General features: G+C 50.0%; 2 protein-coding genes across 4 annotated transcripts in view; both read left to right on the forward strand.

Annotated features, from left to right (window-relative positions):
* Nucleotides 1-12193, forward strand: part of NINL (ninein like) — a 122025-nt gene extending 109832 nt beyond the window's left edge. For 2 of the 3 annotated variants that reach the window (XM_018056940.1, XM_018056939.1), the window contains exons 19-23: nt 3938-4096; nt 4781-4894; nt 7879-8049; nt 9337-9450; nt 11238-12193. In XM_018056940.1, the coding sequence (XP_017912429.1) occupies nt 3938-4096; nt 4781-4894; nt 7879-8049; nt 9337-9450; nt 11238-11429 (750 nt within the window). In that variant the 3' untranslated portion in view covers nt 11430-12193. The remainder of the gene's footprint in view (nt 1-3937; nt 4097-4780; nt 4895-7878; nt 8050-9336; nt 9451-11237) is intronic. The other variant, XM_018056941.1, reaches the window with a different exon arrangement.
* LOC102171438 (ankyrin repeat domain-containing protein 26) overlaps nt 14522-20375 on the forward strand; it is an 81840-nt gene continuing 75986 nt past the window's right edge. The window contains exons 1-6 of the mRNA XM_018056849.1: nt 14522-14582; nt 15365-15456; nt 16697-16986; nt 19371-19390; nt 19586-19779; nt 19941-20114. Of these exons, the coding sequence (XP_017912338.1) occupies nt 14522-14582; nt 15365-15456; nt 16697-16986; nt 19371-19390; nt 19586-19779; nt 19941-20114 (831 nt within the window). The remainder of the gene's footprint in view (nt 14583-15364; nt 15457-16696; nt 16987-19370; nt 19391-19585; nt 19780-19940; nt 20115-20375) is intronic.

Raw genomic sequence — 20375 nt, forward strand, 5'->3', positions numbered from 1 at the left:
GCTTCTTTCATTTCACTTCACACAGCTTGGATGTGGCATTCTTTTTTTTTTTTTAATTTTTTAAAAAATTGAAATTATTACTGATAATTGCAGGCTCACATAAATTACAGAGAAACATGCTTTGTCCAGTTTCCCCAGTGGTCACGTTTTATGAAACTTTAGTGTCTGTGTTAGTATGCTAGGGCTGCCATAGCAAAGCACCACAGACTGAGGGTCTCATACAGCAGAAGTTTATTTCCTCCCAGTGCTCGGAGTTAGAAGTTCCGGTCAGGGCGGGGCTGGTTTCTTCTGAGGCCTCTCTCTGGTTTGTACACAGCTGTCCTCCCTGTGTCCTCACATGGTCCTCCTTCAGATGCGTCTGTGTCGTCACCTCTTATTAGGGCACCATCATACTGCATTCACACGACCTCGCTTTACCTTAATCACCTCTTTCAAGACCCCATCTCCAACTGCAGTCCCTCTGTACAGGATTGGAAGTTTGGGCTTCAACGTGTGAATTGGGGTGTGAGGGGTGCAAGTCAGCCCTTAATGAGCATCGCAGTCAAGCTGTTGACATTGATGCAGTCCGTAGGTCTCACTTCCCCAGTTTGGGGGGGGGGGGCGGTGTTCTTTTTCTTGGGGGAGGGGCTTCGTGGCCCCATGACGTGGCATCTTAGTTCCCCAGCCAGGGATGGAACGGAGTGTCCTGCCTCGGAAGGCAGCTTCTTAACCACGGGACCGCTCGGGAAGGCCACGTGCTTCCGCAGCTTTGCTTCTGTTCCCATGTGGGTGTCAGGTCTACATGGTCTCATCCCCTGGGCAGGTTCATGTCTCCACAGCCCAGCTGCAGCTCCACAAGGCCCTTCACACCGTTCATTCCCAGCTACATCCGCCACCTGTCTTTCTGCCCACCTATCCCAGCCCCACCACCACCCTTACGGCAGAAAACGAAGAGGGACTGAAGAGCCTCTTGATGAAGGTGACAGAGGACAGCCAAACTTGTACCATTTCACCAGTGACACACAAGGAACCATACCGAATGCGCTCTCTGGGACTGCCTCTCCTCACACAGCACGGCTCCCTGCTGTGCGTCCACAGTTAGTTTCTTCCTGTCACTCGATGGCATTCCAAGGCGTTAACGTCCCACAGCTCGTCTTCAGTTTAGTTCAGTCGCTCAGTCGTGCCCGACTCTTTGCGACCCTGTGGACTGCGGCACGCCAGGCTTCCTGTCCATCACCAACTCCTGGAGCTTGCTCAACCTCATGTCCGTCGCGTCAGTGATGCCTTCCAACCCTCTCATCCTCTGTCGTCCCCTTCTGCTCCTGCCTTCAGTCTTTCCCAGTATCAGGGTCTTTTCCAATGAGTCAGTTCTTCACATCAGGTGGCCAAAGTATTGGAGCTTCAGCATCAGTCCCTCCAATGAATATTCAAGACTGATTTCCTTTAGGATGGACTGGTTGGATCTCCTTGCTGTCCAAGGGACTCTCAAGAGTCTTCTCCAACACCACAGTTCAAAAGCATCAATTGTTCAGCGCTCAACTTTCTTTATGGTCCAACTCTCACATCCATACACGACCACTAGGAAAACCATAGCTTTGACTAGATGGACCTTTGTCAGCTTTTTGACATGCTATCTTAGTTGGTCATAGCTTTTCTTCCAAGGAGCAAGTGCCTTTTAATTTCATGGCTACAATCACCATCTGCAGTGATTTTGGAGCCTAAGAAAATAAAGTCCGTCACTGTTTCCATTGTTTTCCCATCTATTTGCCATGAAGTGATGGGACCGGATGCCATGATCTTAGTTTTTTGAATGTTGAGTTTTAAGCCAACTTTTTCACTCTCCTCTTTCACTTTCATCAAGAGGCTCTTCAGTTCCTCTTTGCCTTCTGCCATAAGGGTGGTGTCATCAGCGTATCTGAGGTTATTGATATTTCTCTTGGCAATCTTGATTCCAGCTTGTGCTTCATCCAGCCTGGCATTTTGCGTGATGTACTCTGCATATAAGTTAAATAAGCAGGGTGACAGTATACAGCCTTGACGCACTCCTTTCCCAGTTTGGAACCAGCTTGTCTTACTGCTCGCCTTTTAAAGCATGGCTGGGTGATTCCAGCGTTGGGCTGTCACAGAAGCTGCAGTGAACATTCCCAGGCAGGTCTTTGTGTGGATGGTCTTCGTTTCACGGGATAGATGCCCAGGAGAGCAGTCGCTGTTCTGTACAGCAGTTGCATGTCTAGTTTTATATGAAATTGCCCAGCTGTTTTCCAGAGCAGCTACTAAGAGTTTATGTTCCCGTCAGCGGTGTATGCTCGGTCCAGCTGCCCCACATCCCTGCCCACACTTGGTGTTGTCACTCTTGTTTTAGCCAGTCCAGTAGGTGAGGGCCCCTGAGTCAGAACAGCTGGAGGGGGCTGCAGTGGGCTATCCCCTTCCCCTCGCTGGTTCCGACCTGGTAAAGAAGAAGGTTTCCCTTGTGGGCCGAGAACAGAACGCTCTGTGTACTGCAGAACAGTCGCGGTCCTAGTCTACTCAGGCTCGATACAGAATGCCACAAGCAGGCAGCTTAAACTACAGGGTTTATTGTCCCAAGGTTCCTAAGGCCACGATCAAGGCAGGGCTGGCTTGGTTCCCGTGAGGCCCTTCCAGGCTTGTGGGGAGCCCCCTCTCACTGTGTCTTCTTATAAAGTCACTGTCCCATTGGATTAGGACCCCACCTTGCGAGCACATTTAACCTTAATTACCTGCTAGCAGCCTTGTCTCCAGACAGTGGTGACTTGGTGGACCCGGTTCTACCCACAGCAGCCACCTTGTTTAGGCCTCCAGCCTTTGGCTCCTGGTGAGCTGTGACGCTCTTTGCCTGTCTTTCTTTCTGGTTTTCAGAGCATTGGTTTGCCCTGTGACTTCAGTTCTCTGATGGGCCTCAGAAGAGTTGTTGGCTTTCAGCTACTCAGCTTTCTCTTTGTTCTTGTTGGGAGGGGCGGGTAACGACTTCCAAGCTCTTCCCAGGCCAGAGCGGAAATGGTGTTTTGTTTCTCACATGGGTTTCTGCACGCTCACTGTCAGGACATAGAAACGTAGTGGATTTCCACCTGCCGACCCTGTGTCCTTGCTGAGTTCCCACTCTCTCTGGGAGGGCTTTTATCACCTCTGGTTTCCCAGACACCTGCTGTACCCTGGAGAGACCCGCAGTTCCCAACCACCTCTTCCCACCACTGCCTGCCTACCCGATCCTGGCTGATAAGGTGGGAACACCCACCCTGGCGCGACAGTGATGCATCCGCCTAGCTGTGCATGAACCCTGCTCCGAGGCACAGAGGGCTTCAGACCCTCAGCCTCCAGAGCAATTGCGAGGGAAAAGCAGAGGAGCAAAACACAGTTTGTGTGAAGGCGTGTGACACACGGTTGGAGATAACGAGCTTCCTTGTATCACCTGCTGGCTGCTGTTTATCCCAGGCCACACCACCAGCGTCCAGCATCCACACTCTGCAAAGTGGGTCATTTCATCAGTGTGCTGTGTCTAATGACAATGATCAGATTTTTTAAGAGAATCATGTGCCTCAGGTTTAGCTAGGTTTTTTTTTTTTTTTCCTCCAACTTGTGTAAGATAATGTCAGAAATAACCGTGGGAGAAATAAGAAAATCATGCCAGTTCTCCAGAGCAGTGATGGGATGTTGATGGGGTGTGAGTGCTCCACCAGCCCAGCATTTGTTTCTTGGGGGATGGATCATAGTTCATCCTCTGCCTGGTGGCCTGAGAGCCCATCACTCTGGGGACACTGAGCGAGCGCCTCACCCTCTAGTTGCTAATAGTAACCCCACCCCCAGCTGTGATGACCAAAATGGTCTCCAAAGATTGCCAAGCATCCCTGGGGAGAAGAGTGTCCCTGGTTGAGGACCCCTGGGATGCTGCTGGCTTAAAAAAATAACTTTCCAACCTGTGTTTTCTCCCTTTTTGTTCCAGAGTCAGAAGTGTAGGGATGAACTGTCCCAGCTCAACCACAGGGTCCTGCAGCTCGGAGAGGAGGCCTCTACCCACCAGACCCAAAGTGAGAAGAATCACGTCACCGTCCAGCTGCTGACACACAGACTGGAGGAGGCCGTGCTCCGGGAGGAGCTGCAGGTGAATGGCGGGCGGGTCAGGGAGGGACGGGCAGCCTGGCCTAAAACAGACCAGGGACAGCCCTGACGTGCCTGTGACATGCCTGCAGGTAAAGTGAGGGGTTTCACAAGCAAGCCCTGAAAAATGTGTGAACTTTTAGCAGCTTTTGCAAAGCCTGGTACCTCTAGAGAAAGTAGCAGAAAGGAATTAAATCCTGATGATAGCCTAAATTGGGATGACCTCTCCAGAGGTCATTATGGCAAAACATACATCAAGAGTGGTCAAGAACATTGGTGTGCTCCGACCTCATGATTCTGCTGTGGGAACTTTACTGAACATTGTGTATGGACTTAGCTGAGTGTATTTTCATTGCTCTGGTGTTTATAATAGCACAACAGAATTGGAATCAGCTTTGAAACATCAGCTGTATTGACTAAGTCAGTAAATTATGGTGCTGCCATTAAAAACCATGTTTTTGAATGGTGTCTAATGCTCTGACATTATAAGAGAGGAAGCATGGCCTATGATGTCGTGGTGGCAGCATGTGTGTGTGTGGAGGAAGGGCCAGGAGATACAGCACGTTGGGTGTGCTGTGATCACGGATGACTTAAATTTGTAATTCTTGTTTTCTGAAGTTTCTGCATTTAGCACGTATCACATTGCTAATGTTCTTCTTATACTTGTGAAACCAACATTTAAAAACAGGGTAACCAAATCCAAAAACTTGAACTTGAACTTGACCGCGTGACTCAGGACCGTCAGAACCTGAGACTGGCACAGTCACAGCTGAGAGAGGCCCTTGAAGAGAGTCGGGACCAGGTGGGTGTGCACGGTGGTCCCGGGCTGAGGGGGGTCAGGCTCGCCTCTGACAGCCTGCACATCAGAGGGCCGGCCAAGGGCATCGCGGGGCTGGCGGAGGCCACACAGCTAGGCCGAGGACGCAGTCAGGCCCTGTCCAGGGTCAGGTGGAACATGAGTGAACCATGTGAAGGGCTGTGCCTGTTCCCTCATGAGGGCAGGTGGCCATAGCAGCACCTCTGGGTGTGCCCTCTGCAGGTGGAGCAGCCAGGGAACACGGAAGGTGGCCTCCGAGGTCCAGGCCGCGGGCGGAGCAGCCCCCGAGGGGACCAGCTCCTCGCCCCCGCGGAGCCCGGGTGTCACATGCCTGTGCGTGTGTGTGGCAGTGCCGCCAATGCCCTGCCCTGCGCTTGTCCAGCACCTGCCAGGCTCAGAGGTGCAGTGGGGGGCAGGCAGGGAGCTCACGGGCTGGGACACACAGGTGTAAGCAGAGTGGGCCCAGGAGGGGTGGCGGGTACCTGCCAGCGAGAGGTGCTGGGACTCAGGGCTGGTTCTTCTGAGGAGCTCGAGCAGGAGGAGAGGAGGGAGGTGACGGTGTGTGGTGCCCTGAGGGCCTCAGGCCCTGGTGGACTCAGACATGGGGTGCACTTGGAGAGCCAGGGTCTGCAGGGGGAAGGGGCTGTGAGAGAGGGTCTCTAAGCCTCATGTCTCTGCTCAGCCTGGCACCAGGTTCCCCACCTGGCCCCTGGTCTGACCCCTGGACTTAGCTGTGGACACCTGGTGTGAGAGGTCACTTCTCAGATGGCCCAGGTTGCAGAAGGGTCTGTCTGCATGTGAGACCCCTCCCTGTCCAAGGTCTTAGGAGGGGCTGGCAGACCCCTGTGGGCCCAGCCCCCCACTGTCAGCAGGCACTTTCTCCAAGGTGTCTCTGTGTACTGTGGGCTCCCTTCCCTGTTCGTAGTGCAAAAGGAACCTTGAGAAATTGCCGGACTGGTTTGAGCCTTTGAGGTGAAGAAGACAGATCCATCCGTGGGCAGCAGGGCTGGGCTGCCGGAGGCTTCCATGCCTGCTGGGGTGGGGGGATGCCTAGCACTCAGCCGCTGTCACAGGCAGGAGCAGCTGCTGTGAGGCAGCTGGTGTCACATTTGGTGAGTTATATGAGGACCCCTGAAACATGCCTGGATGAAAGCATGCAGAGGGAAGTAAGGCGCTTACAGGGCATCTAGGGACCATCAGGGGTGCAGAGGTGAGGGTGCATCCAGATCCATGGGGAGGGAGTGGTCCTGAGGTCACAGGGCCAGCAGGGGAGCCAGGCGTCAAAGAGGGCGCTTACATGGCCGACATCCCGGGGTGCTATGGGAGGGGCACCTGCACCGGCCTCTCTGTGGTATCGGGTCCTTGTTGCGTAGCAACCAAGCACCCAGGAAGGGCAGCAGCACCCAGGCTGCTGAGCACTGCGCCGGGGGTTTCCTTAGCATCACTGCCCCACATTTCGCCGGGCCAGTCTGGATTCAGGGTGGAGAGGTCCGCCATCATCTGAGGGGCTCACTGCCCCACCCCAGCACCCAGAACACGGAGGCCCTGGCTTCCTGGCTGCAGGGGCCCTGCTTCTCTTCTGGGGACATCCTGCCTTCTCAAGTGGCAGTCAAGCAGGGCTCTCCAGAGCAGGGCCCCCCTCCACCCACACCTTGCTTTACAAGGAGGGCCTCGGGGGCACTCAGCTGGGCCGTGCTGAAGTACTGCCTGGCCAAGGAGAGTGGACAGCAAGGCCTGTGGTCAGGCTTCAGAGCTAAGCACTGCATCGGCTGCAGGAGGCAGCAAGGCGCCCAGGTAGGTGTGCAGGACTCAGACCTGGGCTGGAGTGACTGCATAGTGATCATCCGAAGCTCTAAAGCCACGGGGAGGTGGCTGCATCTGGTGGAGGGTGTGTGAGAACTTTCCTCCCCTCTCTTCATCCCAGTAGTGTGGCGGCTGATCCGCTGGACCCGTATGTGTGGTGTGCTTCTGGCGTTCTGTCCAGGGAAACTGCCCGGGGTGGCCCCTCAGACACGTGGTGACACAGGCCAGTGAGGGAGTGGGGCTGTGGCTCACAGTTTCACCCCTGCCTGGGGTGGCCAGTGCCCTCCTCCCCTGCCTGCCCTCAGCAGGGCCCCTGGTAGAGCTGCCGCCTCTCCCATCCACGGGGTCTCAGAGGGCAGTTCTGTGTGCTCCAGACGAGGCTGCCGGAGCCCGTGGTGTAAACGGTGTTTAAGTGGCTCCCAGGCGCTCCATTCAGGGAAAGTGGCCAGGCTCTGGGCAGCCTGGTGCCAGCGATCCCGTGGGTTCTGTGCCCAAGAAGCAGGTGGCCAAGTCCGTCCACATCCACACCTCGCCAGATGCTGTGCAACCACCTCCAGGGCCCTGGCCACAGCCCGTCTCAGGAGCGTGAGCTCTACATTTAGAGGGAGGCTGCTGTACGCGGCTGGTGTGGGTCCCATTATTGAAGGAATTAAACCCAGCAAAGAACCCAGGGGGTAAACAGGACAGAATAACTTTATCCTCCCAGGATCCGGTACAAGGTCACAGGGAGGGCTACAGGCAGGCCTTCCAGGCTCTCAGGGTGCAGAAACACCCCTGAATGGACTTTGTGTTAGTCGCTCAGTCCCATCTGATTCTTTGCAACCCCATGGACTTTAGCCTGCCAAGCTCCTTTGTCCGTGGGATTCTCCAGGCAAGAATATTCAAGTGGGTTGCCATGCCCTTCTCCAGGGGATCTTCCCAACACAGGGACCAAATCCACATATCCTGTGTTTCCTGCATTGCAGGCGGATTCTTTACTGTCTGAACTATCAGGAAATGGAGTGTGGGCATCAGATAAACGGACTCTTTAGAAATCGTGGGCTCTGCTGGACATGCCCTTCACTTGTGGGGTGGCCTGCCAGGTAGAGAGGCAGTGTTCTGTGTCTGGTGGTGACCCTGTAGCTCTGGGCAGTCACCCCACAACCGCTGTGCCTTTTCACCGGCAGCTGTATGGAGCCACCCAGAGGCTGCGGCTGGCCCGGTCGCAGCACGCCCAGCGGGTGCAGCAGCTGCGGGAAGAGATGGCACAGCTCGTGCCCGCAGGCCGCGTGGCCGAGCTGCAGCGGCTGCTGGAAGGGGAGCGGCAGGGGGCACGGCGGCTCCAGGAGGAGGCCCAGGTGAGTGGGGACTGGGCTCGGGGGCCAGCTGGGGGTGACGGGGAGGGTGGGTAGGCTCTCTGGTGCCAAGGGGAGGACGGCCCAACAGCCCTCCCACTATGTGGGATGTTTATGGAAGCCACAGGACCCGGCTTCCGCTGGGAGCTGGTGGGCATTGAGCGGCCGATTCTGAAGTTCCCCAGCCTGTTTTCTGGGCTGCGTGTATCTGTAGCCAGCCACACATGTGACCTGCTTCCAGGTCTGAAAGGTGGTGATAGAAGGGCCACAACAGAGGGATGGGCAGGGCTAGCTCTTCGGGAGTGCAGCCAGGTGAGAGGTCCTGAGGTGGGCTGTGCTTGGCATGTTTAAAAGCAGAAAGGGGTGTGGGGTGCTGGTTGGACAGGAGATCAGCACAGTGACAGCATGGACTTGGGGAGCCCTGCTGTGTGCCAGGCTCACATGTAGAAACATGTTGCTGCCTTAAAAGGGCAGCAGAACAGTGGCTCAGCGCGTGCACTGCGGGGGACTGGATCCTGGCTCCACCACCTGAGCCAAGTGGTTTAACTCTGTGCTTCCATTTCTTTCAACCTCAGTGGCAGTGGTTCCCACCTCAGAGCAGTCTCTCAGGCATCAGTGAGTGAGCACCTCAAAGTGCGACCCTGGGGAAGCACATTTGGGTCCTCAAAGTTCATGGGTCAGTGGGAGGGTGAGGAGGGGCAGAGGGCTAGGTGCCTTCCTGAGGAAGGAATTTGTGCGAGATTGGAAAGGTGGGTAAAGTCTGACATTTGTAAAACACAAATTCTAACGAAGAACAGCCTTATAGCACGTTGTGCTGGAGATAACCTGTGCTAGGACAGATTATTGACAAAGGAAATTTAGTCAGAGATCCTCTAGAAAGGCTACCATGTTTGGGGAAACTCAACTTTAAGTCATTTAGGATTAAAATCCTAGGACAAAGAGTCTCTTATCCGCTCACACTACAGTGAGAAATACAGCTTTGTGGCTTGTGAGACATTTCTAACCATCCCTCCCTATGGATGAAAGGTTAGCCAGATACTCAGATTTTGTACACTTCAGCTGATTTCCATTCTAAAGTAAATAAGCCTGAGGTGATTCTTTTTAAAACGTACCGTGTTGATCTCTGCTGTTGCTGCTGCTGCTAAGTCGCTTCAGTCGTGTCCGACTCTGTGCGACCCCATAGACAACAGCCCACCAGGCTCCCCCGTCCCTGGGAGTCTCCAGGCAAGAGTACTGGAGTGGGGTGCCACTGCCTTCCCGCGTGTTGATCTCTCACCTCCTCTTACTCAGGAAGTGCATGAGAAACAGCTGAAAGCAGCAGAAGAGCGGGTGGAGGAGGTGGAAATGATTTTGAAGAACATGGAAGTGCTCCTCCGAGAGAAAGTGGGTGAGCTGAAGGAACAGGTGAGTGATGGACGCCTCCTCTGGGCATCCGGGTAGCTAATGAGGGAGACAGGACCCAAGAGAACCCTGTGTCCTGCAGAAGTGCTGAGAAGGGGAGAGGAGGGCAGGGAGAGAGGGGAGAGAGGCCTTGCTGTCCTATGAGGTCCACTTGGCGCTCCAGGAAGCAAAATGTGAGCATCTGTGGAAATACTTGTCTTCCACAGTGACCGAATGTGGTTTATCTGCAGCACCCTGAGCCGCGGGTCCCCAGTTCAAGTCACTCCGTGCAGGCTGCCCGCTCCAGACCCCCACTGCCCACCTGTGTAGCCCCTGCCCTGCCGGCACCACCGCCCTCCAACCTTTTCGGTCCCAGGGTCCTCACTTTCCTTCCCAGCCGTCAGACTCCTGGACTCCCCTACCCCCCAGTCACTCTTGGTAAAACCTCAACCCCAAGTAAATCTTGAGGCTGGGGGGGCGGGTAGGGGTGGACTGTCCCAACTGCCGCCTTTACCCCACACCCCTGTCTGGGGGCCCCTTCCGCTCTGCCTCTGGCCCCCAGCCCCTCTCCCCTCCTCTCAATTGTGACTTGGGCTTGTGTCCCCGTGAGACCAGAAGGTCCCAGAGAAATGGCCGAGCGCTCAGCTCGCCCAGCCCCGCTTCTGCCGCCCCCTCTCCGGTCTCCTCAGCACCACCTTCCCGAGCCCCGGTCCTCCCAGCGAGTTCTCTGCTGCTCTCTGCTGCCTTGACAGGCGCCCCTTCAGAGCTGTCTGCTCCCAGCCGCCCGCCCACCCAGGGGCCCGTCTCACTCTTCAGTGCGGCCCTCCGTGCGGAGCAGAGCTCCCATCGCCCCGCGCCCCGTCTTTTGGGCCAGACAGCTGGGCTCCTCGTCTCCTCTGCCAGCCCCTCAGCAGCAGCAGTCTTCCTTAGATACGTCGGAGCTGCCGGCCTGCCCCAGAGTAGACAGCGGCTTCCCTGGTGGCCCCAAGATTGTGCAGGACCCGGCCCCTGCCCTCGGCCCCTTGCCCAGCCGGCGTGGCGGCTCTGCGGTCCTCACGGGCCTCCTGGCCGGTCCTGCCACCGCGCATGCGCCGGCCTGCCCTGGAGGTGTGCGCCAGGCAGCCTCCCCCACGCCCCCATGCTTCCTTCAGGCCTCTCTGTGCACCTCAGGCTCAGCCGTGTGCCCCCCGCCTGGGTTCTCTGTTAACACGCCACCTGACCCTGCGTGCGCTGCTGGCTCCTCCCATTAGAACATGTGCCTGTGGGAGCGGGGCCGTGGCCGGGCAGCACTGGCCCGCAGAGCTGCTCGGTAGCTACTTGAGTGCGTGAGCTCAGCACGGACTTTCAAAGCCCAAAGCCGGGACCTTTGCGTCTTTGCATCTTGACTAGTGTATCCTGTGTCCCCATCGCTGAAGCCCCTGTCAGTGTCGTGTGGGTGGCACCCAAGGTGCCTCGGTGCGTCTTGGCTGACATGGTGGGCCTGCAGAGCACACTGAGATAAGGCAATCATTTGGGTACTCTAGAAAGTTTCCTCATTGTCTTTTGCAGGCCTCCACATTTGGGTCTTTTTGTCTTCATTTCGTGATAAATCAATTTGTACAAAGTTGGCTTAAATTTTCTCTACCACATAGTTCGTCATTTTCCTCTCTCATGCCAGGATAACAAAACCTGTCATTGCATCCAACATGTCTCTGATTTGTAAGGTTCCCCAAACTAGTCTGAACGTGTATGGAGGAATAGGAAGGGAGAGCTGGTGGCGTAGCGTGGCTGCGTTAGACGTGCGGTACACTGTGGCTTTCTCCCCTCTCCAGTTTGAAAAGAACACCCGATCTGATCTGCTGCTCAAGGAGCTCTATGTGGAAAATGCTCACCTGGCAAAAGCACTTCAAGTCACCGAAGAGAAGCAACGAGGTGCCGAGAAAAAATCCCGATTCTTGGAAGAAAAAGTTAGCGCTCTCAACAAACTACTCAGCAAGATTGCTACAGCATCCCTCGCTGTGTAGACTGCTTTTCTTCCTGGAGTTCGTTTTGAAAGAACATCTTTAAAGTAAACCACTGTGACGCTGTAGCTTATTGTGGCTCGCTGGTGTACACCCCTGGATAGACGAGGATTGTGATCCGGTTTATCTCACAAGCATTTAATGAAGGTCTGTGTGCCAGATGCTGGGGAAACAGGTTGGAAAAGACTACTTTTTTTTTTTTTTTCAGTGGTCCTTGGGTAACTTCCAGAGTTATATTCCAAATTTTGCTACTGACAAGCAAAACAAATTATGGGGTTCTCAGCAAGGTAAATGGTAAAATAAAGCAATTTTAATGTTGCACTTCTGACCTTGGCTACAGAGGTTCAAGTGCAAAGTCAGGGCTCTACTGTTTAGTGCTATGGGTTTAGTCACTGGCATTCTCTTTGGTGGATCGGTATAGACACTCCAGAAACGTTGCACTTTCTGTGACTTTCAGCTGGCGATAAGGGGTAGAGGAAGGAAGCCTTTTTGTCAGGGCCTGTTCCACCACGAGGGAGTTTAGACAGTGCTGGTATTTTAGGGCTGTGGACTCAGGGAGGATGGTATCCATTGTGAATGCAATCTTTTCCTCATTGAAATGTCATCACACTGGAAAGTGTATGGTATGGTTTTTTTTTAAAAAAAGGAAAAAAGTATAGTTTTATATCCAAGATATACATAAAGTATGGTCATTTGATGTATCAGAATAAACTACTGTAATATGAAGTCACTGTATTTGCAATAAAATCCTTTTCTATTAAAACCGATTAACTTCTAAATGTTTTTTAAACTAAAATATTTCAAATATATAGAAAAATAGTTCTATAGGAAGCACTCATATGTGTTACACAAACGTGCAGAGGTGTTAAGGTCATTGTTACAGCATCTTGGACAGAAGCCCAATCCCTGTTCTACTGCAGCCAACCTCTTTCCCCTTCCTGGTGGCAACTGCTTTCCTGAAGCTGCTGCACGCTCCCTCCCCTCCATCCGTCTGCACATTTATTTTACTTTACGTGCTTGAATGAGAAAAACCTTAAACCACTGGAATGGATGGAAAGATCAGATCTGGGGTAGGAGGACTCAACAACATAAAGTGGACTATTCCCTCCATGCAACTATGGCTGTTTAACCTATGACAAAGGAGGCGAGGATAGACAGTGGAGAAAACCCTCTTCAGTAAGTGGTGCTGGGAAATCTGGACAGGCACAGTAAAAGAATGAAATTAGAACATTCTCTGATACCATACACAAAAATATACTCAAAATGGATCAAAGACCTAAATGGAAACTTTCAGAGGAAAACATAGGCCGAACACTCTTTGAGGGAATTCTCTGGCAGTTGAAGCGTTAAGACTTGGCACTTTCACTGCTGTGGGCCTGAGTCCGATCCCTGATCAGGGAACTAGGATCCCACAAGTTGCATGGCACAGCCAAAAAAAAGCACTCTGACATAAATTGCAGAACTATCCTTTTTGAACCTTGTCTTTGTGTACTGAAAATAAATATAAAAATAAACAAATGGGACTTAATTATACTTAAAAGCTTCTGCACACCAAAGGAAACAAAAACAAAAAACTAACAGAGAGGGAAAGAATATTTGCAAAGGACGCAACTGACAAAGGATTAATCTCCAAAATAGACAAATGTAGTTCTATGTCAAAAAAATAAAAACCCAAAAACCTGATTTAGAAATGGGCAACACAAAACAATAAAAAATAGAAATGGGCAGAAGACCTTAATAGACAGTTCTCCAAAGAAGATAGACAGATTGCCATGAAATGATGGCACATGAAATGATGGTCAGCATCACGAATTATCAGAGAAATGCATGACAGGACTGCAATGAGGTATCACATCACACTGGTCAGAATGGCCATCATCCAAAAGTCTACTAATAATAAAGGCTGGAGAGGGTGTAGAGAAAAGGAAACCCTCCTACAGTATTGGTAATACTGTAAATTGGTACAGCCACTTTGGAGAACAGTATGGAAATTCCTTAAAAAGCTGAAATATAATAGAACTACTGTATGATCCAGAAATCCCACTCTGGGGCATATATCTGGAGATAACTATAATTCAAAAAGATACACATAGTCCAGTGTTCATTCCAAACTCCCTTCCCATCCAAGGTTGCCACAACCTGTTGAGCAGAGTGCCCTGTGCTATGCAGTAGGAAAGACAATGCTTTTCAACCTTGCGTCCATCGCTCACTGAGTGGCTTTGGTGAGGTTACTTAACCTTCCCCGAGGAGAGCAGCTACTCACCTTCTGCTGGAGGAACCAGAGAGATGGGTTCCCCTCTGTCCCCTCCCCAGCAGCACATTCCTTGGCCCTGGTCCAGTGGTACTTTGTTTTGTCCAGGCAGACGTGTTCAGGCCTGAGTTCTGCTCCTCTTCAGTCGAGAACCTTCATCATTAGCCTTCCTCTACTCACCACCCTGGGGTCTGGGGCCCAGTGCCCACCTGTCCCAGGCCCACTGCCTCCTGCCCACTCTCCAGAGCAGCTGGACCCCTCCTTCCTCCCTAGCCTTGCCTTGATTATACCTAGTGTCCACCCTTACTAGACTAGCATTCCACCTAGTGACAGCGCATCCCTGATTCTGCAGAAACAGTGATCATGCACAAATAAACAAGAGTAGTGGCCGCTGCCGCGTGTACGCTTAACAAAATGCCCCTTCACTCTCTGTGATAACCTCCATCACCCACAACTTCATAAAGTTGGATGAGACAATTGAGGCTGAGGTTTTAAACTTAATATTTGAGCTGGGATTTGCACACGCACGGCCTGCCTGCCACCAAAATCTGACTCTTTCTGCTGCACCCTTGGTTTTTCTTTATCACTGTGGGGGTTAGTTTATATTAGTGCCAAATCAGTACTGGAACAGCCTTGCTGGGTGAGGGCTATCCCTCTCCCTCCCCAGGAAAACAGTCTAATTTGCAGGCTGAGATCACAGTAGACAGGAGATAGATCCATGGATCCGCAGAGAAATGGAGAAGATAAATTGGTTGAAATATCTGAGGCTCATTTAGGGGCAGCGCCAGAATAATAATTCAAAAGGATTCCAGCATCCCAAGCTTTGTCTTATCCACATACGACGATGATCTCTCTTCTCAAAGCTGAGGACCCAGACATGGCCCTTGGGTTCTGCCCTGCTACAGGTGTGGTTTATTTAAGCATCTGAACGCCAGCATCCCGCTTTCCTTTAGACAGATTTCTTGTGCTCTGACAGCTTCAGAAAGTAACCAGGGAGCAGATGTGGACAGAGCAGCCCAAGGACTGCTTGGAGCTGCCGGCTGCACTTGCCTCGATCCTGGAGAAATAATTCTCCCATCCCTCAGCCTCATTCATGGGCTGGAAACAGCCATGTCCGTGATAACGAATCCTCTCTCTCCACCCCACACACACCCAGGTTCAGACCTGGGCCAATTTCACCACCTTTCAGGTTGGCTGTTGCCTGTCCTGCGGTATCAGAAATGAGAGGTTGACACTATACTGTGAGTTTGGATCGGAATGTGCTCTTGAGCAAATGTGTGTTTCCTGCTTCTTCCCAGCCTCAGCCACTACCTGGGAAGAGAGGAAAAGCTCATTGCTCTTTCCTGGGAGCCAGGCTGAGGCAGGTTGAACAATCCACTCCAGCTGTTCACACCTGAGATACGTTTAATCAGAGCAGTGTGTCAGCCGCACAGACACAGGGCAGGAGTCCCCTCCCCACCAGGAAGTGACTACAGCCCGTGACTGCATGCACGTCAACTCGCCCCCCTCCCCATCTGTGGGGACAGATCAGGGACTGAGGCTCTTGAGCTCTTTTTCCCTCCAGTGAGGATCCAGCTCGTGGCCTCACCATGTGACACCCTGGTAACGTCACTGGCAGCTTTCTCTGAACCTTACCATCTAGCACCCGTGACCTGAAGTGCTGAGAGCTCTCCCCCTTCACTCGTAGGCAAGCCATTTGATTTCGGCTCCTCTCGACTCCTGTGGCAGAGAGAACTCCAGAGTGAGGGAGCAAATCTAGGCTGTGGTGAGGAGGAGAGAGTGAGGCTGGGCAGCTCCTTCAGGGTGTTCGGTTGTGGGCTGAGCACCGTTGAGGCTGCAGGTGAAGGGGGCAGCATAGTTGAGGGAGAGGTGTTTTTTTGTTTTTAATTTATTTTTAACTGAAGGATAATTGCTTTACAGTATTGTGTTGGTTTCTGCCAAACATCAGCATGAATCAGCCACAGGACAGAGGGCTTTTTTCTTTTAAAGATGGCAGCCATCCTGGTCAAAGCCTCTTGGTCCCTGCTTTTCCTACTATCAGACGCTGTTTTCCCAAGTAGACTATTTTTCCCGTTGGCTCAGCTGGTAAAGAATCCACCTGCGATGCAGGAGACCCTGGTTCGATTCCTGGGTCAGGAAGACCCACTGGAGAAGTGATTGGCTACGCACTCCAGTATTCTTGGGATTCCTTGGTGCTCAGCTAGTAAAGAATCTGCCTGCACTACAAGAGACCTAGGTTCTGTCTCTGGGTTGGGAAGATCCCCTGGAGAAGGGAAAAGCTACACCTTCCAATATTCTGGCCTAGAGAATTCTGTGGACTATATAGTCCATGGCATAGCAGAGTCAGACACGACTGAGCGACTATCACTTTCATTTTTCATGCTTTTCATAAATGGCCTTTATTATATTGAGGAAATCTCTATTTTATTGAATTTTTTTTATCATGAACGGGTTTTGAATTTTGTCAAGTGTTTTTTATGCATAGTCTTACTTTCAATTCTTACTTGAATGTTGGTAGAATTGAGCTTTGAATCCATTTGGTCCTAAGCTTTTAACGTTTGGGATTTTTTTTTAAATTAATATTTGAATCTCCTTATTTGTTACTGGAGTGTTGAGTTTTTCTATTTTTTCTTGTTTTAGTCTTGACAGGGTGTATGTTTCTCAGAATTTATCTATTTTCTAGGTTTTCCAATTTGTAATAGTTCATCAATAATAATGGCCCCTTATGATTATGCTTCTTTACTTCTGAGGTATCTGTTGTAATGTCACTTTCCTTTCTGTGTTTATTTCAGTTTCCTCTCTTTCCTTCTTACCTTAGGTAAGGGCTTGTTGATATTGTTTGTTTCTTTCAAAAAATGCACTTCCAGTACTGGGCATTCTGGCACACGGGCAATGTGTTTAGAGGTGTCGCTTAGCAACGATCATTCTGGGATGGAAGATTCCAAACCGTTGAGCTTCCCAGCTGGGAGGTTGTGGCGGGACGGCTCTGGCTTACCTGTAGTGTTTGTGTTGGGTTTAGGGGACCGTGAAGAGCCGAGGGGGAGGTGAGGTGTGTTTGGAGCCCATAGGCTCTGCGATGAAGAAGATTTTTGACCTCAGGAGTAAGAAGGGCAAGTCGCCCTTAGGCTCCTTCACCATCCTGGGGAGAGACAGAGGTCATCATAGAACCAGCTTCCAGCCCGGGTACCACATCCGAGACAGGGACCTCGGAAAGATCCACAAAGCTGCCAGTGTAGGCAACGTAGCCAAAGTGCAGCAGGTTCTGCTGCTCGGAAAGAATGGCCTGGACGACAAGGACAAGATGAACAGGTAAGCGGGGAGGAAGGGCCTGGCAGGGGTCCCTCCTGTGAGTTTCCCCTCCAAGGCTTGCAGACACTTTTGTAGGATCCAGCACCCTAGACTTGATAGGCTGCAAAAGCCTTAGCTGGTTTAGGATCCGCTTATAATTCCCCTTATAGAGCACTTTACTGGTCGTTTTAAAGTGATTTAACTGAATATCAGTAATCACAGAACAGAAATAAAACATGAATAGCATCTTTTTTTCCTTCTTCTTCCTCCTCCTCTTCATTTGTTGTTATACATGTGTTAACATAATCTCCTCATGAATAGGAGAAGGCAATGGCACCCCACTCCAGTACCCTTCCCTGGAAAACCCCATGGACGGAGGAGCCTGGTAGGCTGCAGTCCGTGGGGTCGCTAAGAGTCGGGCATGACTGAGCGACTTCAATTTCAGTTTCACTTTTCACTTTCATGCATTGGAGAAGGAAATGGCAACCCACTCCAGTGTTCTTGCCTGGAGAATCCCAGGGATGGGGGAACCTGGTGGGCTGCCATCTATGGGATCGCACAGAGTTGGACATGACTGAAGCAACTTAGCAGCAGCAGCAGCAAGAGCTCTCAAGTTCTATAGCCCTCAAGAAATTTTCTGAAACTCCCTGGCTCTCACATTGTTTTTCTCATGTGATTTATGAAAACTCTTCTTCCCATGGATCGTCCATTGGGGATATTGGCAGTGGACAGATTTTTGATGTTGTCAGCATCTTATTTTTAATGTACATATTTTTATACCATAATGTTATATATTACAAAAAAACTGCATAGTAAGAAAAATAATCCCTAGGTCAACTTCTGGGTTAAAAATTCTTCAGCTACAATTCAATATCCATTTTATATCAGTGTACACTTATGTGTATATGCTCTTTGCTGAAGGACCTTAGAAGACAGCTTTGAAGTAGGAAGCTGGCTGTGTCCTTGAATAGGAGGACATTTTCTTAGGCTATATGGTCTTTCCATATTTAAACCAATAAACATATCGTGATTTTAAAGATTTTGGGTTACACATGCTGTCTTTAATTGTTGTGATGAAATTAAAAGTTTTGTGTAGTAGGCAAAGATTTGCCCCTTTAGATATCAAAATTTGCTGGGTGACATTTTCTATTAGGAAAGATAAATTATGTATAGATGGTGGAGAAATAACCTGGTAACTATTTAGAAAAAAGTAACTAGATTTTTATCTCCCCAACAAGTTTCAGATGGAGTATGGATCAAAAATTTTAAATACACAGGGTGAGAAAAGTGCCAGAAGAAAACTGAAATTCCTATCTATACATTTTCTGTGTGCTGACAAAGACCTTTTTTCCCTAGTTCTACTGTTTATTAACTTTAATATTTTTTTAATTAGATGGTAATTGCTTTACAATGTTGTGTTGGTTTCTGCTGTACAACATCATAAATCAATTGTAAGTATACATATATCCCACCCCAGAGACCTTTCTAAAAATGATTTCAAAGGCAACAATTCTGGAGTTTCCTGGATTTCACCTACCCCCTGCCAAAAAAAAAGAAGAAAAGAAATCTGAAAGTTGATTTAGCAACCCCCAAATTTAAAAATCTCTGTAGATCAAGCTGTCTGTAGGGAAGTTGGATGAGCAGACAGGATTTGTCTTTCTGGCACTAATAGGAATGTGGCACAGATAAAAATAATTTGTCATTTTCAATTTAATTTAGAATTTTTTTGTGAGGATTGGTATCCTGTGACACTTTCAGCCTTTTCAGAAGTCAAGGGAATCTTGGGAATTTCCTGGCTGTCCAGTGGTTAAGACTCACTGCTCTGGGGCCAGGGTTCCATCTCTGGCGAGGGAACTAAAATCCTGCAAGCTACAACGATATATTGTACAACATGGGGAATACAGCTAATATTTTATAGTCCCTTTAAATGCAGTAGTGGATCATTGTGTTGTGCACCTGTATTTTGTAATAATATATAACATACATCATCTCTAAAGCAAACTTAGACGAAAACACCTCATGGGAATTAGACCAACAGGAAAAAAGAGAAATGAACAAACGAAAATGCTACAATTTATAGTTGCAAAGACTGTGAATTATAAATTATATTCCAATGTCAGAGACGTTAAAATGTGAGAAAATGAGCATATTAGAATCATCGAAGTACAATGTTGTCTCTAATCCTCAAAACATATCTGCAAAGGAGGTGTAATATCCTTTGACTTCATTCATATGTTGTCCTTGTAAGATAGTAGTAATAGTAGTAAATATAATAATACAATCTAACAATTGCTAGCTGTTATCTATGCGAGGAATGGTTCTAAACGCTGTGTGTGGATCTCATTTAAGCATCGCAGCAGTGTCCTGTGAGATAACTACTACTCTCTCTCCATTTTGTGGGTGAGGAAATTGAGGTACAGAGAGGGTGAGCGACAGCTAATTAGTGACAAAGTCAAATTTAAACCCAAGTTGAGCTGAATCTCAAGGTCTCACGCATTCTATTCAAGTAGACTGTTCTTTCTTTACTGTGTAAGAGGAGTTAAACTAATATGTGCTGCTCTTTCTCCAGAAGAAAAATGAAATATTTGTTTCAGAGGGATAGGAGTACTATGCTATTGAGTGCTTTCAATCACACAAACAGTTATTTGTTTTGGAACAGTAACACTACAGTTTCCTAAAAACTCCTCTTGCTTTCATAGGACTGCGCTCCACTTGGCCTGTGCCTATGGCCATTCAGCGGTGGTCGCTCTCCTCCTGGAGAGAAAATGCCTGCTTAACCTCTGTGACAGTGAAAACAAGACCGCGCTGATGAAGGTATGGGGCAGCGAACCGTGTCCACATGAGATGGATGTGATTTAACTACTGAGAGTAAACGAATTTATCTCATTGAAATATAGGGAACTGGTGAAGCTTGTGGACTATGTATTTTGAATTCCTAGAATTCACTCTCTTGTTTCTTGGCACAACACTGACAGGCCATAGAATGCCAAGAAGAGGAGTGTGCAACTCTTCTGCTGGAGCATGGTGCCGACCCCAATGTCGTGGATATCAATGGCAACACCGCTCTCCACTATGCTGTCTTTTGCCAGAATATATCCCTCGCAGCAAAGCTGCTTTCCTATAACGCCAATATAGAAGCCAGGAACAAGGTAGAGCTCAACTAACTTTATTGACAAAATATTTGCAAACCATTTTTCTAAACCAGAAGTGTTTTATTAATAACAGTATGTAAATACGTAGACTGAGTAGTGTCCAGCAAGGCCCTGTTACCATGGAAACAACTCCAAAGCCAAGTCAGGGTGGGTGGAAAACGTCAGAGCCCACAGAAAGGGCAAAGCTCTCTCTCTCAGCCACCCTTCTACCCTAGAAGGAAGATTCTCCCACTAGAACGTGCTCAGGAGTGGGTGGTA

Source organism: Capra hircus, chromosome 13 (genome assembly GCF_001704415.2).
Source record: "Capra hircus breed San Clemente chromosome 13, ASM170441v1, whole genome shotgun sequence".
NCBI classification, from domain to species: domain Eukaryota; kingdom Metazoa; phylum Chordata; class Mammalia; order Artiodactyla; family Bovidae; genus Capra; species Capra hircus.